Source organism: Corylus avellana, chromosome ca3 (assembly GCF_901000735.1).
Source record: "Corylus avellana chromosome ca3, CavTom2PMs-1.0".
NCBI classification, from domain to species: Eukaryota; Viridiplantae; Streptophyta; class Magnoliopsida; order Fagales; family Betulaceae; genus Corylus; species Corylus avellana.
Genome location: NC_081543.1, coordinates 23185915 through 23208371, shown reverse-complemented (window position 1 = coordinate 23208371; position 22457 = coordinate 23185915). Strand labels below are relative to the sequence as shown.

Genomic DNA, 22457 nt, shown 5'->3' with positions numbered 1-22457 from the left:
TTTTTTCTTTTTCTTTTTTTTTTTTTTTTTTAGAAAATACATTTTTTTTAATTTAAAAAAAAATGAAGTGCCACGTGTCAACATGTGATTGAATTCCGTTAAGTCAACTAACAGTCAACTGATGGAGGACTAACTTAGTCTATTATCAAAACCACATGGACCTCCTGTGATAAAAATGAAAGCCCAAGGAGAAAAAAATAAAGTTGTGAAACCCCATGGACTAATTTAGTATTTAACCCTTAAAAAAAATGACTACATAAGAGAAAAGTTGGGCCAAAGTTGTGTTTCTATCATTCATCTTAAATTTAATAAAAAAAATTAAAAAATTTGATATTTAGTAGTTTTAGAAAGTAGCTAGTTAAATAAAAAAAATTACATTTCCAAAGTTAAATTTAGAGAATTTCCAAAAAAATTACAATATCCCAATATGGACTAGACATCACTGCCGGAAAGTCCAGGCCCTTATCAGGATGGCCAACCAGCGCCCCTGGTTGCTCCCAAGAATGTATGCGAATTGGACGGTCTCGATCAGCTGAACTCTTTGACTTTAATGATAACAGGCCCATCCTCTCTAATCCACAGCCACACCTCATTTCTTCTACAGTTCTAAGACATAGTCACTGTACTGCACCAATCTTTTCCGATGCTTTATCTTGGCTCAAGAAAAAATGCTACAACTTTATTGCTCAATGATGATTAAAAATCCTGTTTTTCAATCTCTTGGCAACACTCCCACCATTTTAGTCCCTTCAACTTTTCTGGGTTTTTCTCGTTTCTTGCAAAGCCCCCTCAAGAACCCATGTAGAGAAAGCAGGGAATCCAAGTGTTACAGAGAGAGAAGGCTTGTGAAGAGAAGGGGAAGGATTGTTGTTTGCAGGGCATTGCTCCCAGTTGATCCATGGTCACCCAGCATCGATTCACAGAGCATAGCTTCACAGCTTTTTGCTTTTTCTTTGTTTCCCTACCTTGGTTTCTTGTACTTCATCACCAAATCCAAGTCTGCTCCAAAGCTCACCCTTTTTGGGTTCTACTTCTTGCTCGCCTTTGTTGGTGCTACCAGTGAGTTTCTCATACTTATCGCCTCTATACATTGCTTTTTATGTTACTGTTGGGTTGCTTCTTAGAGGGTTAGTATGATTCCGAGTTGAAGTTTAATTTTTGATGGGATAGTTTATGTTGCAATATGTAAAACTGTGGATTTAGCATTTGTTAGGTGATTCTGGGAGAAGCTTTTGCTCCTTGTATCAATTCAGCTTTCTTCATTTCTCATGCGGGTTGGTGGTTATATATAGCAATTGCTCTGGAGAAACGGGCATAAAAATTAAATGAGAAATTGGTTGGACTTTTTCAACATTGAGGAAACTATAAGCCATCAGAAGGTTCATGAGAGAACAATGAATTTCACTTTATTGAAGGCATGAGCTTGAGTATTTCTCTAGTCTAAATTTTTGTTTATCTCTATCTGCTTGGATAACAGTGACAGTATTTGCATAGCTTCAAGATATATCTAATATCTCTTGCGATATTGAGAGCCTCATACTTGTACACAAGTTGAAAAAAGGCATACACGTTAAGTTGTTCGGGAAATGGGGAAACTTGTGTCATTGTTTGAAGTTTTTCGAGTGCCAAGATTGGTCACTTTTGTTCAAATTCCTCGAACTCCTCTTTTATAAATGCAGGTGCTTTTTGTGTCTCATGTTTTGATATAGCCAAATGACCCTATCAATTATACAATCTGCGCTCAAAGGGCCATAAAATGTGATAGATTATGGGGGGTCATGGCCAGCATCTCCAGTTCCACATATTGATGATGTTGTATTTTGCCAGCAAGCCCTCATACTTCATATTGGCCTATATATGAATTTTCATTAAATCATAGTCAAATATCTTTATGTCATTTTGGCTAATGGAATAATTAAATACCTTGCTCTGCTGTGGTCACTTGCTCATTACTGTCAACAGCTTTGTTTCAACTCTACTAATTTCCTTCATTTTGGTCCTTCCTGCCCCTGTCCATTGAGCAGTCCCTGCTGGAATTTATGGTAACTTCTCTCACTATTGAGCAAGATATCTCAGCCATCAGGTTTACATATAAACGCCTAACTGCTTAACTCTGTTTCTATGGTGAAAACAGCAAAGGTGCATTATGGTACTTCCTTGTCTAATGTGGATTGGTTACATGGTGGAGCTGAGTCGCTTCTTACTCTAACCAACATATTTATTGTGATGGGGCTGAGAGAAGCCCTTAGGAGAGCTCGAAATGTGAAATGAAAGAGAAGAGCGCATTCCATCTAATTACAGGAGGGAAGTTTGTTATTTTTCTCATTACCTTGTTGAAGCGCTACATAATCTGCTGTATCTGGCAAATTTGTGGGTTCTCTTCTTGTTCTGCCTTCAGTCTGGAATATATTCAAGATATTTATGCTGCTCTGCTTTTGCTTGTGCTTGAGAGTTGTCCCCTCAACTAGATGTACAGTTGAAGAATGTGTTCCGTTTTGCTGTTGAGCACATCAAATAGGTTGCGTTAAGGACAGACATCAGTTTAACAGACTGGTTTGTTTCTGCCAACCCAGTTTGGAGGTTCTTCCTTAAAGCAATTGTAGTAGTATTCCATTGGATTATGAATCAAGTTACTTACAAGGTGCTTATGCAAAATTAGAATGATATATACAGTTTCAGAGTACATTGTTGAACAAGTTGCTTCTCTGTAATAATTTGGTTTTGAAAAATAAAACCAGAGACATCTATGTAAACCCTGATCCCCATTTGATGACTGCTATCTATGCTTTCTTGCAAAAGCTATGGAGCATGCCAGAATGGGATGGATTGCTTGATAACTTAGGATAAAATTCATTGGTATATAAAAACCCTAGCAATTAGATCCACAGCATGAAAGAAATTGGACAAATTGTTAACTCTTATCATTAATATCTATCTTACAGCAAAAATTAAAGGAGGATCTTATACATTCTCTAAACATCTCTTCTATCACAAGCTAGGCTCAACAGGTCTAATCAGATTGCATCCTACATGCTGCTTTTATTCTTATTTAGGGCCTAAATGGAATTAAGAGAAAAAAGCCGGGGAGTCAAATGGGAAATTTGGATCAAATTCCACTGGATCAAGTGAGAAATCCAAGTCTAGAATAGGAGAACTGGAGGCTGAAGTGTTGGCGGAGAATATCTCAGTGAGATCAGATTCCGAACGGTGACCGTTGTGAACCCCTCTGAAGTTGCTCGTCTGGCATGCGTGCGCTGAGAAGCAGTTTGATTCCGGGGTGGCCGGAGAGAAAAATGGTTGAGAAAAACTGCCCAGGAGAGTATTATTGTCAAGTGCAGAAAGCGAAAAGCTACTGCTTTCACTCTTGAAGCATCCAAATGAAGTTGAAGGAAAAGAGAAGGGATATGCCATCTCTTTATCATCAAAGTGCTCATGAGTATCAATCCTCATACTGCTTCGAATGTCTGAGAGAAAGTCAAGTGATTGCTCTTGTTGATGATGATCATTATAGTCATTGTTGTTGTGTTTTTGTTCTTGCTTTTCTGGTGATGGTGGTGCTGGGACCAAATTGGTAGCGTGGGAACAGGTGTGCTTTCCTCTGTATGTGATTTCGAATACGTTGGGGTCTTCATCCGATCTTTGCACTTGCTTTGTTGCCCAGCAGTTTTGACTGATGCGAAAAGTGCATCTATAATAGCTTCTGCAAATTCAACATATAGTTATTAGAGCTATCCGTGCAGGATAAAAGACAAATGTCTAATATGCTTCTGATCATGAAATCCTCAAGCATGGAATGATATTGTCATGGGGAGTGGAGATGAGAATGAATTGACTCAATTCCAACTACTTTTTCCACCAAAAGGAAAAAGAAAAGAAAAATATCAAGTTCTTTTTTTTCTTTGAGCAAAAGATCAAGGTCTAGTTCGACAATTTTTTTGAAAAGGCTTTCCACTTTTTAACAAAAAATAAATAAAAGAATTAGCATACAATTTCAACTGTAAAGTACTCGAAACCTTTTTTTTTTTAAAAAAAAAAATATGTTCTAAGAAGTTTTATCAAACCAACGTCATAACATGTTTGTTAATGTGATTTAGAGAGTTTTTTTGTTTTTGGTTTGAAAACGTATTTTGATGTAACAGCAAAATGAAATCTGCTTTTGCAATTTAAAGAGTAATTTATGTTTTCAATTGATTTTTAATATTTTTGCTTTCACAACAGAAATAAAAGACAAAAAGCAAAGATAGTAACAAAGTATTTTTATAGGATTTTAATAAACAAGAGACAAAAAGCAGATTAGGAAAAAGAGGAATCACCTGGGATGTTTGGCTCCGAGGATGTCTTTCTGACCATATTTTCTCCAACTGTAGCCATCATCATGGGGACCTTCAAGCCCTGTCTCAGAGTTCACTCTCACTTGGTCCGTCCATCTGGGCAATATCTTTCTGCAACCCAATTTCAAAAACATATTGCAAGAATCATATTAGTTATCAAACAGCATCAATTTCATTGCAGTAATAAAAAAAATTATGTCTTCAGGCTCAAAGCTCTCACCTCTTCTTTGAGACATTAAAGTCCTGATGATCCTTGAGACCCTTTTCAAATTCCTCGCTCCCATGACTTCCGTTGACAGAAATCGGAGACCCCGGCACAGCTGCTGTTCCTGCGACAGTCTGGTGCTGTCCCATTGACCCACTCCATCTCAGAATCAACAGAGCCTTCTCATACGAAGCTAATATCCTCTGTAAAAGCATATCTGCAATCTCGGGCGACGAAGATGTTGAATTCAATTGTACCCTCAACTGTTTCGCCATCTCCATCCCCTGAATTAGCTCACTAATCAACGTCTTCTGCTCCCAGCTCCAACCATTCTCCATGTTTTCCAATGCTGTCAAAAGGGTCTTAAACTGTAACTTCTGCTAGTTCATTTCTGAGAGTATGTTGCTGTCTAGAAGCCAAAGCTTTCCAATTGGCCGCAAAAGGGGTAATGGTGAAGAAGAAGAAGAAGATACAACCATGGAAGTAGCGAGAGTGAGTTGAGTGGAAGAAAAAGGTAGGTAGGTAGGAGTGACGATGTATGCTGTGGAAGCAGAGAGAGAGAGAGAGAGGGGGAAGTTTTTGCATTTGAAGGGGAAGTTGAAGGAGTTGTATTTATAGGAAGTTCCTCTGGAAATTGAAAAAACACAAAAGAAAAGGGTGATATTGGAAGGTCAAAAAAGTTGAAGTTTGACTGAGAAACCGAGTTTTTTTTCCTGCGGAGACCAGTCTTTGGTCATCAGGCAGTAGGGAGTACTGAGGAAGTGAAAGGAGATCCAAATGCTGACCAATTCAACTTCCAAAAGGGTCTGTATCATTCTCTCTCTCTCTTTCTGATTTGCCCTTCAATTTCATGGCTCTGCACGATTGAGATTAGGAGAAAAAGTTCAAGTTTGATCGAGTAAACCAAAGAATTTTCAAACCTTCTTCCGCGTGGTTGCTTGCTTGGTGTCTTGGCTACTCCAAATAGGACTGAAATGGACTGCTGACATTCAACACTAGTGTCCTCAACCCCACTCTTACGTCCAATTATCTTTTGGTGATGATTCTATTTCTATCCAATCAAACCTTTCTAGATACAGAATTTTAGGAATTTTACTGCATATAAAGAGAGCCTTCACGAGGCACATTTGGCCGTACAAATTTTCAGCAGCCCACATCTACTTGTTCGCTAGTTAAAATATTGATTAAATAACTATGATTGTATTTGAAAAATAGTGTCTTTTAGTCAAAAAAAAAAAATATATATTTTTTTTGGCAAAAGTTATATTTTTAAACTTATGCGAAATTGTGTTTTGGCTCTTTTTGAACTTTTTAGACCCTTAAAAGCGCTTTTAATTTTTTTTACCAAACATATATTTTTTTTCTTCAAACGGACTTTTTAAATGTTAAACGCACTTTTAGACTCCTCAAATGCACACCCAAATAAGTCTTAAATTTATTCATTCTTATTTGCTTAAACTTGTCAAAGTTATTCACCTCTCATTTCAATTAAATATTTCAGATGTTGGGCCTTACCTATTAAAAGAGAATTTGAACACACATGTGGGGGAGAATGTTAAAAATATTAATTAAATAATTAAATTTATTCATTCCTATTTACTTAAACTTTCGAGCATAAGTGGTGATTTAACACTACCTATTCCGGCAAGTGAGTTGATCTATAAATTTGTTTTTTCATATTTGTTATCTGAATTGCTAACAATTTGAATGATAAATTACGTAAAATCTAAATTCAGAAGTCCAACTTTTGCGCTGAATTTTAGGCTTAGGGTTGTACAAAATGTTTGATCAAACAATTTTATCTTCCACCATTAAAAAAAAAAATGCATTCTGATTGATCTGATTCTTTGGATTCTTGTCCACCTATTTTGTTTTTTTTCCCATTCTTATCAATGGGCATGTAGTCTCAAGTTTGAAGTTTCAAGCATGAGTCTCGAGTGATGTTATGAGTTACTTTTGTGTTATTTTTATAATTTTTTAAGAATGAAATGACTTTCAAAATTATTATTAAATTTATGATTAATTATTATTAAATTTTGATGAAATTGTAATTTGAAAAATTATTTCATTTTTGAAGAAATACTCATTAGCCTCGCATGGCTAGGATACAAGTATACAGAACCCCCAACCCCCAAAAGACGGTAAGCCATCAAACAACACAAATCTTATTATAAAGGGGTCTGCTCAACTGGACCCCTGCCCATCTTCACACAGGTGATATCACCCACTTATTCGAAAAGTGTCACCACTTTATCAACCCAAAGGTTTTCTTCCACCTTTACTGCTACACTCCTTGGTGAACATCGTAGCCAGGGTAGGTCAATTCCAATCTAACAATTTTAAAAATCATCAAACATTTTCAATTAATGTTTAGATAGATGTTTTGGTTACCTTTTTTTTTTTTTTTTTTTTTGTCCTTGAGTATATGTTTTGGTTAATTTTAACTACAGGTGGCAATATGTGTTTGGGTGTTGGATTCGAGTCATGTCTTATATAAGATTATATAGGTCAATTCTAACTTTATACATTTAATTAAAGAAGTCAAACTCTTTAATGTTAACTTTCTAATTTCGTATTGAGTTTATTTTGAATTTTGTAGTCATGTTAAAAATCACAAGCCCTAAATATTAGATGTTGGGTTCAAATCAACAATTCATTTAATTAAATAAGTTAGACTCTTTAACCCCAATTTATTAATTTTAGATTCAATTTACATCGAGTTCACAATTTAATATAAAGACAATTTGATATTGGTCTTTTAGTCTTGGACGTGCCAGGATTGAAGAAATGCTGATCTCAATAATATTAACAAGACCTGCTTAGGGGGAAAAAAAACAAATTATTCTTATTTTTTTTTAAAAAAGGAAAACCAGACCAGTCGGAGTGGGAGGACTATACGTTCAAATTTCAATCAATATCATAACGTGCGCGCGACAAAAGCTCAATTTTCTCTCGTGGAATAATAATTCGCAAAACCGCGTTTTTGTGGAAACTAATGGACTTGGAAAACGACACCCGATTTTACTTATACGTAAAATGTTTTTTTTTTTCATATTTACCAATTATTTGGTGTGATGAAAAATAATAGTTAATAAAAAATATTTTTTGTTTGCCAAAAATTATTCTTTAATTTTTTAAAATTGGATTTTTTCTTTTAAAAAAAAAAAATCGTAAACTACTTTTTAAGTTTCAGTATCTCATTTTGACATTTTCTAATGGATAGACTCAACTAGAAAGTTGCTGGGACGTCGGCACGGACCCCGTCCAAACCCGCTCGAGACTCATTTGGGAACCCGACCCAGACTCACTCAGGACCCGACTGAGACACGGTTAGGACTGGACTAAGACCCTCCGAGACTAGACCGAGACCCACACAGGACCCCACCGAAACCTGATCAGGACCGGGCAGGAATCCAACTGGGGGTCCACACAGACCAGATCGTGAACAAGTTAAAACACCTCCGAAAATCCTTCGAGACTTGCTAGAAATCAATGTTTGGTGCGTACTGATAAGCCCCGAATGTTGCACATTCAAGCCCTTTAATTTGCATATATTAATTCCTTAGGGTTGTTATTTGTTTGATTTTGATAAGCGCCGAATGTTGCACATTCACGCCCCTTAATTTGCATATGTTAATTCCTTAGCGTTGTTATTTGTTTGATTTTGTTTTGTTTTTGTGTTTTTAGGTCATAAATAAATATGCAATTAATTCCATTGATTTTGGGCTTAAAAACACACTTTGAGAAGATTAAACTTAGCCAATCATAATAGAGGACCTATATGTTGTGGCTAAGTTTAATCAAATAAAGGAAGTGATTAATTTGGAATTTCTCAAATTGGAGTCAAAATCATATTGGATTCAAATTTGGATTCTGCATATGTCTTGGTATTTTAGCTATAACTTTTAGGTCAAATATCCGATTGAAGTGATTAAAGCGGCACTGGAAAGCTAACTCAAATTTCTACAAATCATTGTGAAATAGTATTTTCCTAATTCAGAGCGCCGCAATGCCAAAATTGCCCCGCAAGATAGGAAGGCAATTTTGGGTGAATCCTATTCCGATTTGGACTTAGGTTTTCTTTATCCTAATTGGACTTGGACTTAAATCTCCGAAATTTCTAGGATTACTAGGGCTTCTAGGACTCTCCTAAGCCCTATAAATAGGCCTCTAAGCATTGAGAAAAAAGACACACCGCTTCCTAGAGCTAGAAATCAGAAAATTGTCTTTGAAGCTTAGAAGATCATGAGCGGCTTAACCCCTTCGTGGGATGTTGATGTAACCCTATCCAAGCACAGTGGTTTGATTATATTTAATTTTTAGATTTTCAATTTATGCATGTTGATTGTATAACTATGAGGATTGCTACAATTGATTTATGTTCTTCATATTAAATGCAATTGTTCTTAAATTCTAAAATCAATATTTGTGAAATTCTTCTCTTGTCTTAGAAAGTATTTTACTTTTATTGATCTCAAATCATTCTTGTTTTATGTGATTATGAGAATGATGGTTATACAATGGGTTTAATTGACATATGATCAATAGGATTTGATAGGCCATGCCTAGGAAGACGGATTGTACTACACCCTAGTTTAGTGTAATTTAGGTAGACAATCCGTCCCAACCGAAGATGGGTTACATATATTCATTGACTATATGTATCCTGTTAAAGAATTTGATAATTTATACATAGGGAAGACGGGTCGTACCGCATCTTAGTGGTTAGGTGGACGATCCGTGCCAACCGAAGATAGATTATGCTTATTCTTTAATAAGGTAGTTTCTTGTTTATTTATAACATGCATAGAATGAATTTCTGAGATTAATTATGATTAACCATTGTTGTACGGATAGAGGTGAAGTCAATACCCTACACTCTCTCTCTTATTTTAAATCTCTTTTATTTTCATACACTTTAGTTTTAAAGAAAATCAAATCAAATATCTTTTTAATTAAGTTAATTTTAATCTTTCGAATTTGATAACAAAACTCCTGCAGCCCTTGAGGTTCGACACCCTCTTTATAGCCGTATCCTACAAAGATTAGTCCTATTGTGAGCGGTTATTTTTATAATTGATATTTTTGGTCACAAAAATACCACATCAATTTTTGGCGCTGTTGCCGGGGACTGCTCAACGGTTTCATTATCTAAATTTAAGGATTAATTTTAGCTTAATAATTTATTTTTCTGTTGCTAACTTTCATTCTGTTTGATGTTTTGTTTTTATTTTTTTTAGAATTTGCAAATAGGTCCGAAGCTGCCCTCTCGGTGATTGCGATCGAGCGTACCCTGCCGTGCGATCGAGCACACCAGCATCAGCTTGCATCCAAAATCCCAGCACATCTAAGGGCCGTTTGTGAGCTTTACTTCTCTGTTTTAGCTTAGTTTTTCTTTTCTTTCTGTTTTGTTTATGCTCAGTCGCCGTTCTTTGTCTTTTCCATTAATTTCTTGCGACCTTGAAATTGAACGCACGCTTAGACAAATTAGATCCCAAAGGACCCCTAATTTGCTAGAAGAGCGTTCCACTGAGACCATGAGAGACGGTAACCACGTAGCTTTGCAAGATCATTATCTTCCTACCACATACACTACTCCCACATGTCTCTGGCTGCCAGAAATTACGGCAACCCATTATGAAATTAAGCCCAGTACTATACGAAGTTTACCTTCTTTCCTAGGGTTTAGCACTGAAAATCCTTATGACTTCCTCAGTGATTTCGAAGCAATTTGTGATACCACTAAAATGAATGGATTCACTGAGGATGCCCTAAGGATGCGTCTTTTTCCTTTCTTCCTCAAGGAAGGGTGAGCAAACCATCATCCTTAAGGCAAAACTCCTGTGCCTCCCTTTCTATAAGAATTGCTTGATCTTGGTACACTCTAGGTCCTCCAACTGAGTGGCCTTAATCCTAGCAAGCAATTCCGATTGAACTAATAGGTTAGACAAGCGTACAGGTGCACCCTCATCCACCACTTCTACTCCCATCCTAGCAAATTTCATAACCAACTGGGATGGAAAATTCCAAGAGCGGCAAGCTCTATCGTCGACTTCCTACTTAATGTGTCAGCTACTATGTTAGCGTCGCCAGGATGATAATTGATCTCGCAATCATAATCCTTCATCAGCTTCAGCCATCTCCTCTGCCTAAACAGACATATGTACCTGATAGCTCCTTAGTCCAAGCATGCACATAAAGATTCTCTAGAATCTCTTAGCTCATACGTAACCCATGTAATCCATGACACAAGAACCAAAGGTATAAGATTCACCAATAGCCCTTTACCAACATACTAAAATCCAAGTTCAATAATATCATCCATTAATGTCCTTATAATAGGCAACTAACAAAATCATGAATCTTATCATCAACACATCGAACATAGCGTAACAAGCATCATGCATTAATAAAACCCTTAGCTAGCATTACACTTTTTGGTCCAAGACCCCAAGTTAAGTGCAAGTACAAATTCATAGCACATCCATAGCACCAATTCTTCCTTAATCTGCATTTTCCAAAGTGCAGCTTGCCACACATATGGCACAAACAACTCTGTTTCTTGTCGAAACGCAACTCTTGGGGTGTCATCCTCCTTGAGCTCCACGAGTACTCACGAAAAAACTCTTCCTTGAATCGGGTCCACGTAATAGCCTCCTCACTTCCTAATTCCATCACTAGTGAGTTTCACTTCGCGTACCACCATCGCCTTACTCTTCTAGAGAACTTGTTGGCCATGTACTTAACTCTTTACTCCTCAGTGCAGTCCATAGCTCATAGCAACTCCTCCAAGTTCATAAGCCAATCCTTTGCTTCTCTAGAGTTCAGGTTCCCCTTAAACACAAGAAATGATGCTCATAAAACTTCTTGAAAGAGTAATCTTTGTTTCCACTTGGAGTCCTTTCTCCTCGTACGTTGACCAAAGAGTTCACCAGAAGACTTGCCGCCGTTTCTAATGCTTGGGTGGCGTCCATAACATTCCTCGTCTTTTCATCGGGCTAGGATGGTCCCTTACCATCATTGCTCCCAATGTCATCGTGTCTTGGTTGCAATGACATCTCTGCAATCACAACGATCCTCAGCCCTTACTTCAAAGTACTACGTCGAGCGTCGCTTAAAACATCAAACCTAATTGCAAACCCATCCTTACTAAGCGCCTACACGGCTACCACCTTATCCAATGTCCTAGTGTAGATCTATGCTTATGACCATATGTAACTATCTTAGTACAGATCATTCCTAATTCCCAAAGTTGCATCATCAAAGCGGTCCTAGTGCTGACTTCATTACCATATCAAATTCCTAAAATCCTCAAGTCTGATATCCTCGAGATCATTAGGTATAAAGATTCAAAACAATGTGTCCCTTGTATACATTTAATCCATCCTATGCTCTGGTAGATCATCTCCTAGCACCTAATAGATCAGTTCCTATAATCCGCGAAGCCAAACTCTGATAAATCATCGCCTTATACTTAACCGATCCATTCCTATGGTCTAAAGAGCAACTGCTCTAATACTAACTGTAACACCCTGGAAAGTAATTAACTGGTAATTAACTCCACGGTTCGTCTCCCAGCCTTATTCTGTGAGGAACAAGACTCAGGGATCTCTTCTCCTCAAGAAGAGAATACTAAACAGCGGATCATCAAAGTAGCTGAAATCACACTATACAAGTCATCTTTACAAGGGATCCATTATATACCTTAATATGCAAGCATGCATCAAAGCTCTTAAGTCTACTATATAACTCAAAAGTACTAGTTCAACAATATGGTATACCCAAGATATCATCCCTTCTCAGTAGGGTTGGCACTGTCCTGAGGGACCTGTAATACAATGCCGGTGCCCTGACCATTGTACACTACTATCCACCATTAGCAGTCCAACCGAGTCCAATCTTGGGTGGCCCATGCTACTAATAATGTACGTCTTATAATGACAAACCATTTGGAAATGGCTTTGTTGGTCACAAAAACAACTGGATCCAAGTCCTACCCACACGCACACATTTGGCCATAAAAGTTAACCTGTATAGTAAGCCCATGACCGTTATCCCGCACATACAAGTGTACCATGTTATACGATGCAATTAATCTTATTCATCTTTTACATGCATGTTTTTACAAGTCTCATCATTATATTGTTAATCAACATACGTTTTCACAAAAGAGAGTTCAAAGTAGTGCAAAATGTATTTCATGAGAATTGTAAATATGCATGTTTGATATATATATAAAATGGTCGTGCAATGCGGGAAAAGTAACAACGAGCATTCATGTGAGTTTGTACTCAGCCGGGTCATAAGGCTCCCCCACAAAATCTCTTTGAGGTTCCATAACCTCGAATAATGAGAAAAGACATATCCTTAGTTCCATGTCCAACTAAAATGAACATAAAACATAAAAACAGATGCTATCGGACGACTGGCCAAAGTCGCATTCCCTGAAATGCTTCGAATCGTACCTCTGGGATCGTGGCTGAACATCCAGCCAGAAGGTTTAGGTAGAACCTCATTTGTTCCAAACGTCCTCCTATCCTCTCAAACTGGTTCTAAAGCTACCAAAAAGGATTTCTAGGACCTTCTATCTCAAAATAATGTCTCCATGCATAAAAAATACGGTTAACAAAGATGAAACACTAAACCAACTTAAACCAAGATTAATGGCAACAACATAACTAGAAGCTCTACCAATTGAGCTAACTCTTTGAAAAATACTTAAACAACATAACAACTAAGTAAGAAACAAGCTGAGCTTAGAAGATTACCTCATTGACGCAAAATCTCCAAGAAATCTCTCATTCTCCTCCAAGAACTCTCATAACTCACAAAATCATTCAAGCAGGGGTTCTAGAGGGCAACAAAGGCAATATGAGGCTTAAGGGTTGAGTGGGGAGGGGTATTTATTGGGTAGGAAAGGCTGTGGGTGCTGCAAGAGGTGTCTTGTAAAGTAGAGTACGTACGGTACTATAGGGGCATATGCCTGCGTACTATTTGCAAGCATAATTCAGCGTGCTCCCCCATGCGGACGTCCATGTACTATTTATAAGCGTACGTCCGCGTGCTCCCCCATGCATACGTTTGGTCAAAAAGTTTGAAATCTTCAAAATGCCCTCACAGCTATTCCTAGTGACCCAAAGCTCAAATTAACCTCTAACTAAGCTACCTAAGTTTAGTTAATTATTTGGGTCACTACATTTTTATATTTTAGTTTTTCTAACATCTTCTTTTCCATTGATAATATGTCTAATCAATTTAATCTTTCCTATGTGATTGTTAATCTTAAGTAGGATTTTATCAATTTTAATTTTAAAAACTTGTTTCTACATAAACGACTATAACATGTATAGTCAATAAAATTATAATATGTGATACATGCATTTGGAAAAGAATAAAGTTTTTATTTTTTTTATTTTTATTATTTTTATTTTTTTTTATTTTTTTTACAATTAAATATGTCAATTGAATCACTTTCTTTTATTTGTAAAATTTCTTTTAAAACTTTATTTTTGATAATAAATTTAATGCATTCAAGATTAAGACAATTTTTTTTTTCTTGTATATTATCATCATCAAGGTGCTGAATTATGAATTGTTGGAAAATCTTGAAATTGAAGAAGTGTAACGCTCTCAAAACTAGCATTGACCATTTGGTAGGGTTTCTTAGCAATTTCTTTAGTTCATAAAGAGAGGTTTTCGAGCTAGTTGTAGGCCAATTATTGGGGTTGGATTGATGCATTTTAAAAGGGTCTTATAAGGGATGACTTTTGTCTGCCATTTCGAGGGATGTCAATAATAACATGTATCCAGTAGCAATGATTAAAATCTAGGAAATAATTTTTCTTGGAATATAATCTTCTTGGATGTGTTACTTCAGGAAGGAAGAATCATATTAGTGAAATGAATGCAAGTTTGTGTAGAAGAAATTTGCATATTTAAAGTGAATGAATGCATCCCCACGGTTGTGGAAATCAGTGTAGAGGATGTGACCTCAAAATTGAATCATTTGCTGAGTCCATACATATATAGTTATGCACATGCACTCACACTCAGAGACACATTGAGAGTGAGAGGAAGTCCACTATTACAGAGGATATATTGTTTACAATACTATAAAGTAAATGAAAACACAAGAAAGACAAGAAGAAATTAAGATCAATAGATAAGCAAACAAAACAAACTTTATATGCAAAAAGAGTTCCAACACAGGTAAAGAAATTCTTCTCTAAACCTGTGGGGATCAAATGAGTGGAGCGTTATGAATTTCTTGCGCTGTGCTCGCTTCTTTTCTCCGCAAATACCTCACCATGTCTCATTATCCAAAACCTCTCTATTTCTTCTGGTTTCCGCCCTGGAATCCGACCTGCTATCAAATCCCACCTGCTAAATTAATATTTTTACGTCATTAAGTTATCTATAGTGTATATATATATACACACATGCATATTTTGAAATACAAACAATAATATAACGAGAAAGTATCACTAATTAATGTTTCCTCCATAAGTGAAATATGAGCGCATAAATATTGAACTATAGAAAAATTCTGAGGTAAATTTTAAATAAAATTTAAAGTTTGTAAATATGTGGAGCTTAAAATAAAGTTAATTATTCTACTCATAAAATACTATGGACGCTTGTCACTTATTACTGCCATGATTGAAAAGCTTTGTATGATCATGGCCACAAAAATACCTACACATTCTGAAAGGATGGGGAGGAGATAATTTTGAGGCCATTCAAGATAGAGAGAGTTGGGAGATAAAGCGATTATAGAGTTTTTACCAAGAGTACATTAATATACATAATTAAACACAACGCTAGCCCAAAAGCTTAAGCTAGTGGGCTAAGGTCCACTTAGGTATATTAAGCACTATTTTCTTTTATATTTTCTCAATGTAGGACACAACACTCATAAGTGCACTTACAACGATCTCCCCCTTACTTGTAAGTCTCTTCACATTGACCCAACTCCCCCTCGCTTGTGATTCTTTTTACAGTTTCAAGGGTGTCTCGCATAAAAAGTTGCGGATACAGACACAACTCAAAACCCGAGTTGTGGGTAGAGACACAATTCTAAACCTGACGCATCCAAACACTCGTCCTAGGAAGGTAACCATGGCTCTGATACCATTTGTTAGGAGATAAAGTGGTTATAGAATTTTAACGAAAAGTACATTAATAGATATAGTTGAACACAACTCTAGCCCAAAAGCCTAAGCTAATGGGCTAAGGTTCACTTAAGGTATATTAAGTACTCTTTTCTTTTATATTTTCTCAATGTGGGACACAATACTCATAAGTGCACTTACAACAATTGAGTTGGGTCAATGTGAAGAGACTTACAAGTGCACTCACAACAATCTCCCCCTCACTTGTGAGTCTCTTCAAATTGACCCAACTCCCCCTCGCTTGTGAATCTTTTTACATTTTCAAGAGTGTCTTGCATCAAGAGTTACGGATGCAGACACAACTCTAAACCCGAGTTGTGGGTGGAGACACAACTATAAACCCGATGCATCCAGACACTCGTCTCAGGAAGGTAACCATGGCTCTGATACCATTTGTTGGGAAAAAAAGCGGTTATGAAGTTTTTACCAAGAATACATTAATATACATAGTTAAACATAACTCTAGCCCAAAAGCCTAAGTTAATGGGCTAAGGTCCACTTATGTATATTAAACACTTTTTTTTTTTTTTTTTTTTAATATTTTCTCAATGTGGGACACAACACTCACAAGTGCACTCACAACAGAGAGTATCCCGAAATCCTCAAAGGAGAAGGGAAACAATTGTCCATCTATGGCGGATTTCATGAACAAGTATGAAGAGAGTGATGAACAATCGACAAATGATAGAGCTTATAGAAAAAGGCTAATTGATACATGAAAGTATGAGTCCTTGCGCAGTTTCAACAAATCTCTCCAAAGAAGGATGGGACATGGCGTATGTGCTTTAGCAACGAGCAATAAACAAAATCAAGGTAAAGTATAGATTTCCAATTCCGCGCTAGCTGGCTAAAAGTTTTTCTCTAAGGTTGATTTCCATAGCAGTTATCATCAAATCAGAATTTGGCAAGGAGATGCATGGAGTACTACTACTTTTAAGACACGTGATGGGCTTTATGAATGGCTAGTAATGCCGTTTGGATTGACAAATGCACCAAGTACATTTAATTAGGGTTTTCCAAGTCTTTTGGCTGTTCATCAAAAAAATTGTGGTGGTATATTTTGACGATATCTAATTTACAATAAGGATATTTATGAACATATGAAGCATTTGAAGCAAGTTTTTGAGGTGATAAGGAAGCAAAAAGTTTATGTCCTTTTGAAGAAGTGTGAGTTCTTAATTGACTACCTTATATATATCTTGTTGGGATACATTGTTTCATCAGAAGGTATTAAGGTTGATCTTAAGAAAATTTCAGGCTATTGTTGATGGAAGAGGATCCTCTCCAGTTAATGGTGAGAATGGCCTTAGGAGAAATCCTAAGGCCATCAAACTGCCACGTGTCCCACCCATTAAAATATAATAAAATATTATTATTTTTAGTTTAAAAATAAATAAAAATTAAATTAATATAATAATATATTTTTTGTATGGCCCTTGGGGTGGTGGATGCCCCCCAGAACCATGGGGGGGTGTGATTAGGCCACCCCACTGTGAGGCACAAGGCATGGTGGCCTGCCCACCCCGATCCACCTAAGGGTGGCAGATTTTGCTTCCATTGGTGTATTGATTAGAATGGCGAGCATGCATCCCATGGCAGTGGCCTTGTGGGGTGGTCAGACCACCCCAAAGGGCCCAAAAATCTGAAATTTTTTATTATTATATTAATTTAATTTTTATTTATTTATTTTTTAAAAAAATATTTTATTATATTTTAATAATATAAGGACATGTGGTATGAGGATGACCCTAGGACTTTTCCTAGGGCCATTCTAGCCATTAATTGGAGGCCTCTCCGGTCCAAAAGAACTAGAGAGGATTTAGATCCATTGTTGATTGGCCTACACCATAAGTTAAATATGAATCATGCAGCTTTGGGTAAAGAGTTGCAATAATATTAGGGAAAAATATTAAAAAATCCCCTAAACTAATAGTCATTTTTAAAAGAGCCACACAATATTCAAAATGTGCTAAAGAAGTTCATCAAACTACCAAAGTGTGTCAAAAATGCTACATTTTTTTATATTCCTACAATACCCTTATTCTTTTATAAACTGAAATAAAATAAAAAATTAATAAAATAAAAAACAAACTAAACTATTTTTTAAGCAAAAAAAGGGGGAAAAAAAACCCAAGAGGTGGATAAATACAAAACTGAATAAATAAAGTTTTTTGGAATAAATATAAAAATTAGTTATTGTAGTTGACCTAAATTACAAATTGCTACATGTTGTATGAAAGTGAAATCAAAGGTTCTTTAGATATGTCAAAAAATAATTTAGTCTCTCGAGTCAAATTCAGTTAAAAAATTTGACAAATTTTGTTAAATGTCACATCAACACCAATAAAATGGCAACACATGTCATTCTTAATAAAAAAAAATATATAAATATAGTAAAATAAAAAATTAATTTTCTGATTTTTTTTTTTTAAAAAAAAAAGAAAAAAGAAAAAGAAAGGGGTGGCGCCCGATTGGGCAGCCACCACCCCTTTGGGGGTGGCCTGCGAGCTTCCAACACCACCAAGCTTGTTTCAATTCGATATTTGAAACTCGAGATATGGCCTTTTTAGTAAAGCTGGTCAAGTGTGAATTTCACCCTACATCAAGGCAAACTCGGTTGCTGAATTACTTTAGTTGTTGCTTCTGCTAGATCTTGATGTAGGGTGTAATTGACGCTTGACTAGCTTTACTAAAAATGTCATATCTCTAGTTGTAGACATCGAATTTGAGCAAGCATGGTGGAGTTGGAAAGTTAATTCAAAGATATACAAAGTCGAGTTTCACGAGGTTTTGCTAATTCTAATATTTACTAGGTCAAAAAGAGCTATTTAGAAGTTTCATAAGCCTCGTTCGCCAGCCCATTCGAATGAGCTTGCAAACGTGCAGCCCACATTTGCTAGCCCGTTCGAACGAGCTTGCAAATGTGACATTCAAAGGGAGTCACATAAGCTCTCGTTCACTAGCCTATCTGAACAAGCTTGCAAACGAGACATGCCAAAAGAGCTATTTAGAAGAAGTTGCATAAGCCTTCGTTCGCTAGCCCATTCGAACGAGCTTGCAAATGAAACATTCCAAGGGAGTCACATAAGCTCTCATTCACTAGCATGTCCAAATGAGCTTGCAAACGAGACATGCCAAGGGAGTCACAAAAACTCTCGGTTGCTAGCCCGTCCGAACGAGCTAGCAAATGAGGAATAAAAGTTGTGTTTTCTCTCACGAGCGTTTGAACAACCAGAATAGTTTTGTTAAACCAACTTATTTACTATTATTATTAGGGTTAGGAATTTGGAGCTTATAAATACATGTTTTATAGACCAAAAAACGTAGCTTTGTAATAATTATATAGTTTTTCAATAAGAAAGCTCAGAGTTTGAGTTTCTTTTATCTTTCTTTCTTAATTCTTTTATAGACTCTTGTATTTTGGGAAGAATTTCTTAAATCCTTGATAGACCGAAGGTTTTAAAAGAATTGTTGCTTACTTGTTGTCTATCTCCACAACCCATGACATCACGCTGCATCACTTCTTAATGGTCAAAACTAACTTGTAGACATCTTTGTAACTATAGTATTGTTGTAAGGCCACCATATCACCGAATCTCCTCTCGCGAACCACCAAGATAGGTTCAGCCACATCACATTGCGTGGTCAGTAGATCAAACTCCTCTTTGTACTCATCCACCGTTCGATTTCCTTGCCCTAAATCATACAGCCACATATATCATAGAGATAATTTTTTAACTATTACCACTTATCTCAAAAGTTTAAACTAATAAAAAAATATTAGTTTAATCATTTAATTAATATTTTTAACCGTATCTACTGCATGTTAGGCGTAGAGTTATTTCCCTCATTGACTTAGCCTTCTCGTGTCAATAATAATTAGTTGGTTAGCTCTTAGGTGCTCGACATGAACTGTTAGGCTGTTAGCTAAGGTAATTTTCCACTTGTTGTGTTAGGTGGTTTGCTAGGGGACCTCCTTTGGAGGCTTCTTGTTGCTGGTCGGCTTTTCCTTCCTTGTGCTCTGTGTGTTTTTGGATTGTCCTGTTGGTGGGGTTTGGCTTTTAACTTTGCTGCTCTGATAAGCCGGGGCTGGCCTTGCTATAGCTCCCGTATATTTTTGTTGGGGTTAATGTTGATACTCATTTATATATACATGTACATGTATATAAAGTGGCGAAGCCAGAATTTTCGTTTAGAGGGATCAAGATTAAAAAATAATGTTAAGAAAATGGATTAAAAATATTAAAGAACATAAATAATGAAATAAATAAACAATTCAAGAAATTTTAATTATTATTTAAAGGATATAAATGTAACTTATATTTTATTTTTTCACACCTAGCTTTAATTTATTCAAGAGAACCATTATTGTTTTCCATGATCTCCGGAACTATAATTATATATTTCATACAATTAAAATATGTGACAAAAAATATATATTTATCAAGAATTAATTTTAAAAAGTAATCTAAATATAAAAATTTACATATACAATTTTATTATTAAATGGTACATTTGTAAATAAATGCGATAAAAAAAAAAAAAAAGCAACTGCACAAGCTTTTTAAAACGGTGCGTTGACAGCTTGCTAAGATTAAAAGGGGAACTTAACAACCAAAATGAAACGGTGTGTTTAGTAAAGTAGTAAAATATATCTCATATCATCTTCTACCTCTTGTCTAACCTAAAACCTGAAATCCTAAAAAAAAAAAAATCAAGATGTGGCCGCCTCACACTTGAGTCATTTGCCCTAATATCTGATGACTGATGAGTGGCTCAGGGCAATTTATTACCTGTTGAGTGTTGAGGGTGGGCAAAAAGGCATTCAAGAAATTTTCAACCGAAAGTGAGGGAAAATTTTGAGGCGTGAGGGCATTTGAGCCTCATTCCGCCCCTGTGTATATATAAATTAAACAAAAAAAAAAGGAACACTTTTTCCCTCTTCATACATTAAATGCAACAAGGAGTTTGTATGGGTGCATAAGGATGTGGGTTCCCCCATACATATGATTATGTTGGTATATGTCATGTCTCGTTTAATGCACTGCAGATGGATATCACCGTAAGGAAGAATTATTATTATTATTTTGACATGATTTATCCATTTTTCAACTAATGCCAAATGGCCCAAATAGGTTGGCCTGGGGATTTTTGATAAAATAATAATAATAATAATAATAATTATGACTAGTAATAAATAAAATGACAACCTAGGCACTGCCAAGCAGTACAGCAGGCTCAATCGAGTTTCATTAATAAATTCCTACTCATAAATAAATAAATAAATAAATAAAAAGTTTCATTTAATAATCATGTACTTATAAAAAACAGAGGTTTTATTTTATAAATTATGTACTAGCTAGCTACTAATTCTGGCCTCTTGTACTGTCACATGCATGATGATGCCGAAAAGCGTGCTATAGTGCAATTATTCCTCTCACGGTTCTCCCTCCCCCACACACCCCTCCCCTTCTTTCTTGTAATCACTCTCTCATGGCCCTCGCAGCCTCCTAAATTTCTAAACAATCCAAAACGATCGGGTCAATAACATGCCCCAGTAAGTCTCTTGGTCCCGTCTCTAGAGCATGGGACAAATTATTAATTAATTAATATGCTATGCTTAACTATAGTATTATATCTATAAAAAATGAATAATTCTATAAGTTATTTTTATGTTTTTATTGTGCTACTTTAAATGAAGTGGCTTTTAAAAATACTATTTGATCAAAATTTAATAATAATTAATCACAAGTCTTATAGTATTTTGAAAAAGTACATTAATTTTAGAGTGACAGAAAAAAACACAAGAATATAACATGATAATTTAGTATTTTTGCATGGTGCAGAATTAATTACCTAAATCAAACCCGAAAAAACAATGCTGAAAATGGTAAGAGGCAAAGTGGGCAATTGGGGATTAAATTATTTTACCTGTCTCCAACCAGTCTGTACATCCTGTAGATGAGATCTTCTTCTTGGTCAGTCATTATTATGAACTCCCACTCAAGACTGCTCACTTCTGCAGCCACGGACAACAAAAGGGTGTCATATATATATACACATATATCCAATACTCGAGTTTTTTTTTTTTTTTTAAAAAAGATATATATATATATATGTTGAGTCAATGGTCTATTTACTTTTCCTGGCAACCAAACGGCACCATAGAAAAGAAAAACTGAAGCAGGAGGCCACGAAGTTTGGAGCAAGGAAAGACAGAACCTTCTGACGTGGAGCGCCTGGTCTTGGCTTGTTTCCGGGGTCGACGTTTATCCATTACTTCTCAAATCATCAAGAACACACACAGACAGACAAAATAATTACCCAAAAGAAAAAGAATGAAAGGGATTTTGCCAGAAAGAAAGAAAACAGAAGAGCCTAATTTTATGATGTGTGTGTGTGTGAGAGAGAGAGAGAGAGAGAGAGAGAGAGAGAGAGGGGAAATGAGAAGATAGAGCCTGAGAGTCAGAGAAGAACTGCATAAATTAGTGGTTAAAACGACAAGACTTTGAAAGGATAAAAAATGATGAGAGAGAGAGAGAGAGAGGGAGAGAGGTAAAATCTGAGGGATAAGTTTGTAAGGGAGCGTGGGGAGAATGAGAATTGGTACTTGCATGTGATGGTGGAGGGTAAAAAGCTTGCGAAGGAATGACTGGTGCGACCAAACCAAACAGGCATATAATATGAGTTGACTTGTAGTTATCGTCTCTCTTTGCCTTCCTCTTTCAACAGATTTTTTAGGTTAGACAT

General features: G+C 36.1%; 3 protein-coding genes across 5 annotated transcripts; 1 reads left to right on the top strand and 2 right to left on the bottom strand.

Moving 5' to 3' along the window:
- The first annotated feature begins 583 nt into the window (after window positions 1-583).
- On the top strand, window positions 584-2753 carry LOC132175360 (uncharacterized). Of its 2 annotated transcripts, none has more exons than XM_059587288.1 (3): window positions 584-1059; window positions 2022-2042; window positions 2135-2753. In XM_059587288.1, the coding sequence occupies exons 1-3, from the start codon at window positions 669-671 to the stop codon at window positions 2269-2271; spliced, it is 549 nt and encodes a 182-aa protein (XP_059443271.1). In that variant the 5' UTR covers window positions 584-668; the 3' UTR covers window positions 2272-2753. The 2 variants fall into 2 exon arrangements, with proteins under 2 accessions (XP_059443271.1, XP_059443272.1); XM_059587289.1 differs by having other exon boundaries at window positions 585-1059; window positions 2025-2042.
- Window positions 2754-2898: 145 nt separating this feature from the next.
- Window positions 2899-5101, bottom strand: LOC132175660 (probable WRKY transcription factor 41). The gene is made up of 3 exons (XM_059587675.1): window positions 4552-5101; window positions 4314-4442; window positions 2899-3700 (listed from the first exon to the last, which is right to left on the bottom strand). The coding sequence occupies exons 1-3, from the start codon at window positions 4872-4874 to the stop codon at window positions 3067-3069; spliced, it is 1086 nt and encodes a 361-aa protein (XP_059443658.1). The 5' UTR covers window positions 4875-5101; the 3' UTR covers window positions 2899-3066.
- Window positions 5102-14484: 9383 nt separating this feature from the next.
- On the bottom strand, window positions 14485-22250 carry LOC132175781 (transcription factor TRY-like). Of its 2 annotated transcripts, none has more exons than XM_059587833.1 (3): window positions 21930-22250; window positions 21639-21726; window positions 14485-14919 (listed from the first exon to the last, which is right to left on the bottom strand). In XM_059587833.1, the coding sequence occupies exons 1-3, from the start codon at window positions 21982-21984 to the stop codon at window positions 14793-14795; spliced, it is 270 nt and encodes an 89-aa protein (XP_059443816.1). In that variant the 5' UTR covers window positions 21985-22250; the 3' UTR covers window positions 14485-14792. The 2 variants fall into 2 exon arrangements, with proteins under 2 accessions (XP_059443816.1, XP_059443817.1); XM_059587834.1 differs by having other exon boundaries at window positions 14485-14916; window positions 21930-22244.
- Between the last annotated feature and the right edge of the window lie 207 nt (window positions 22251-22457).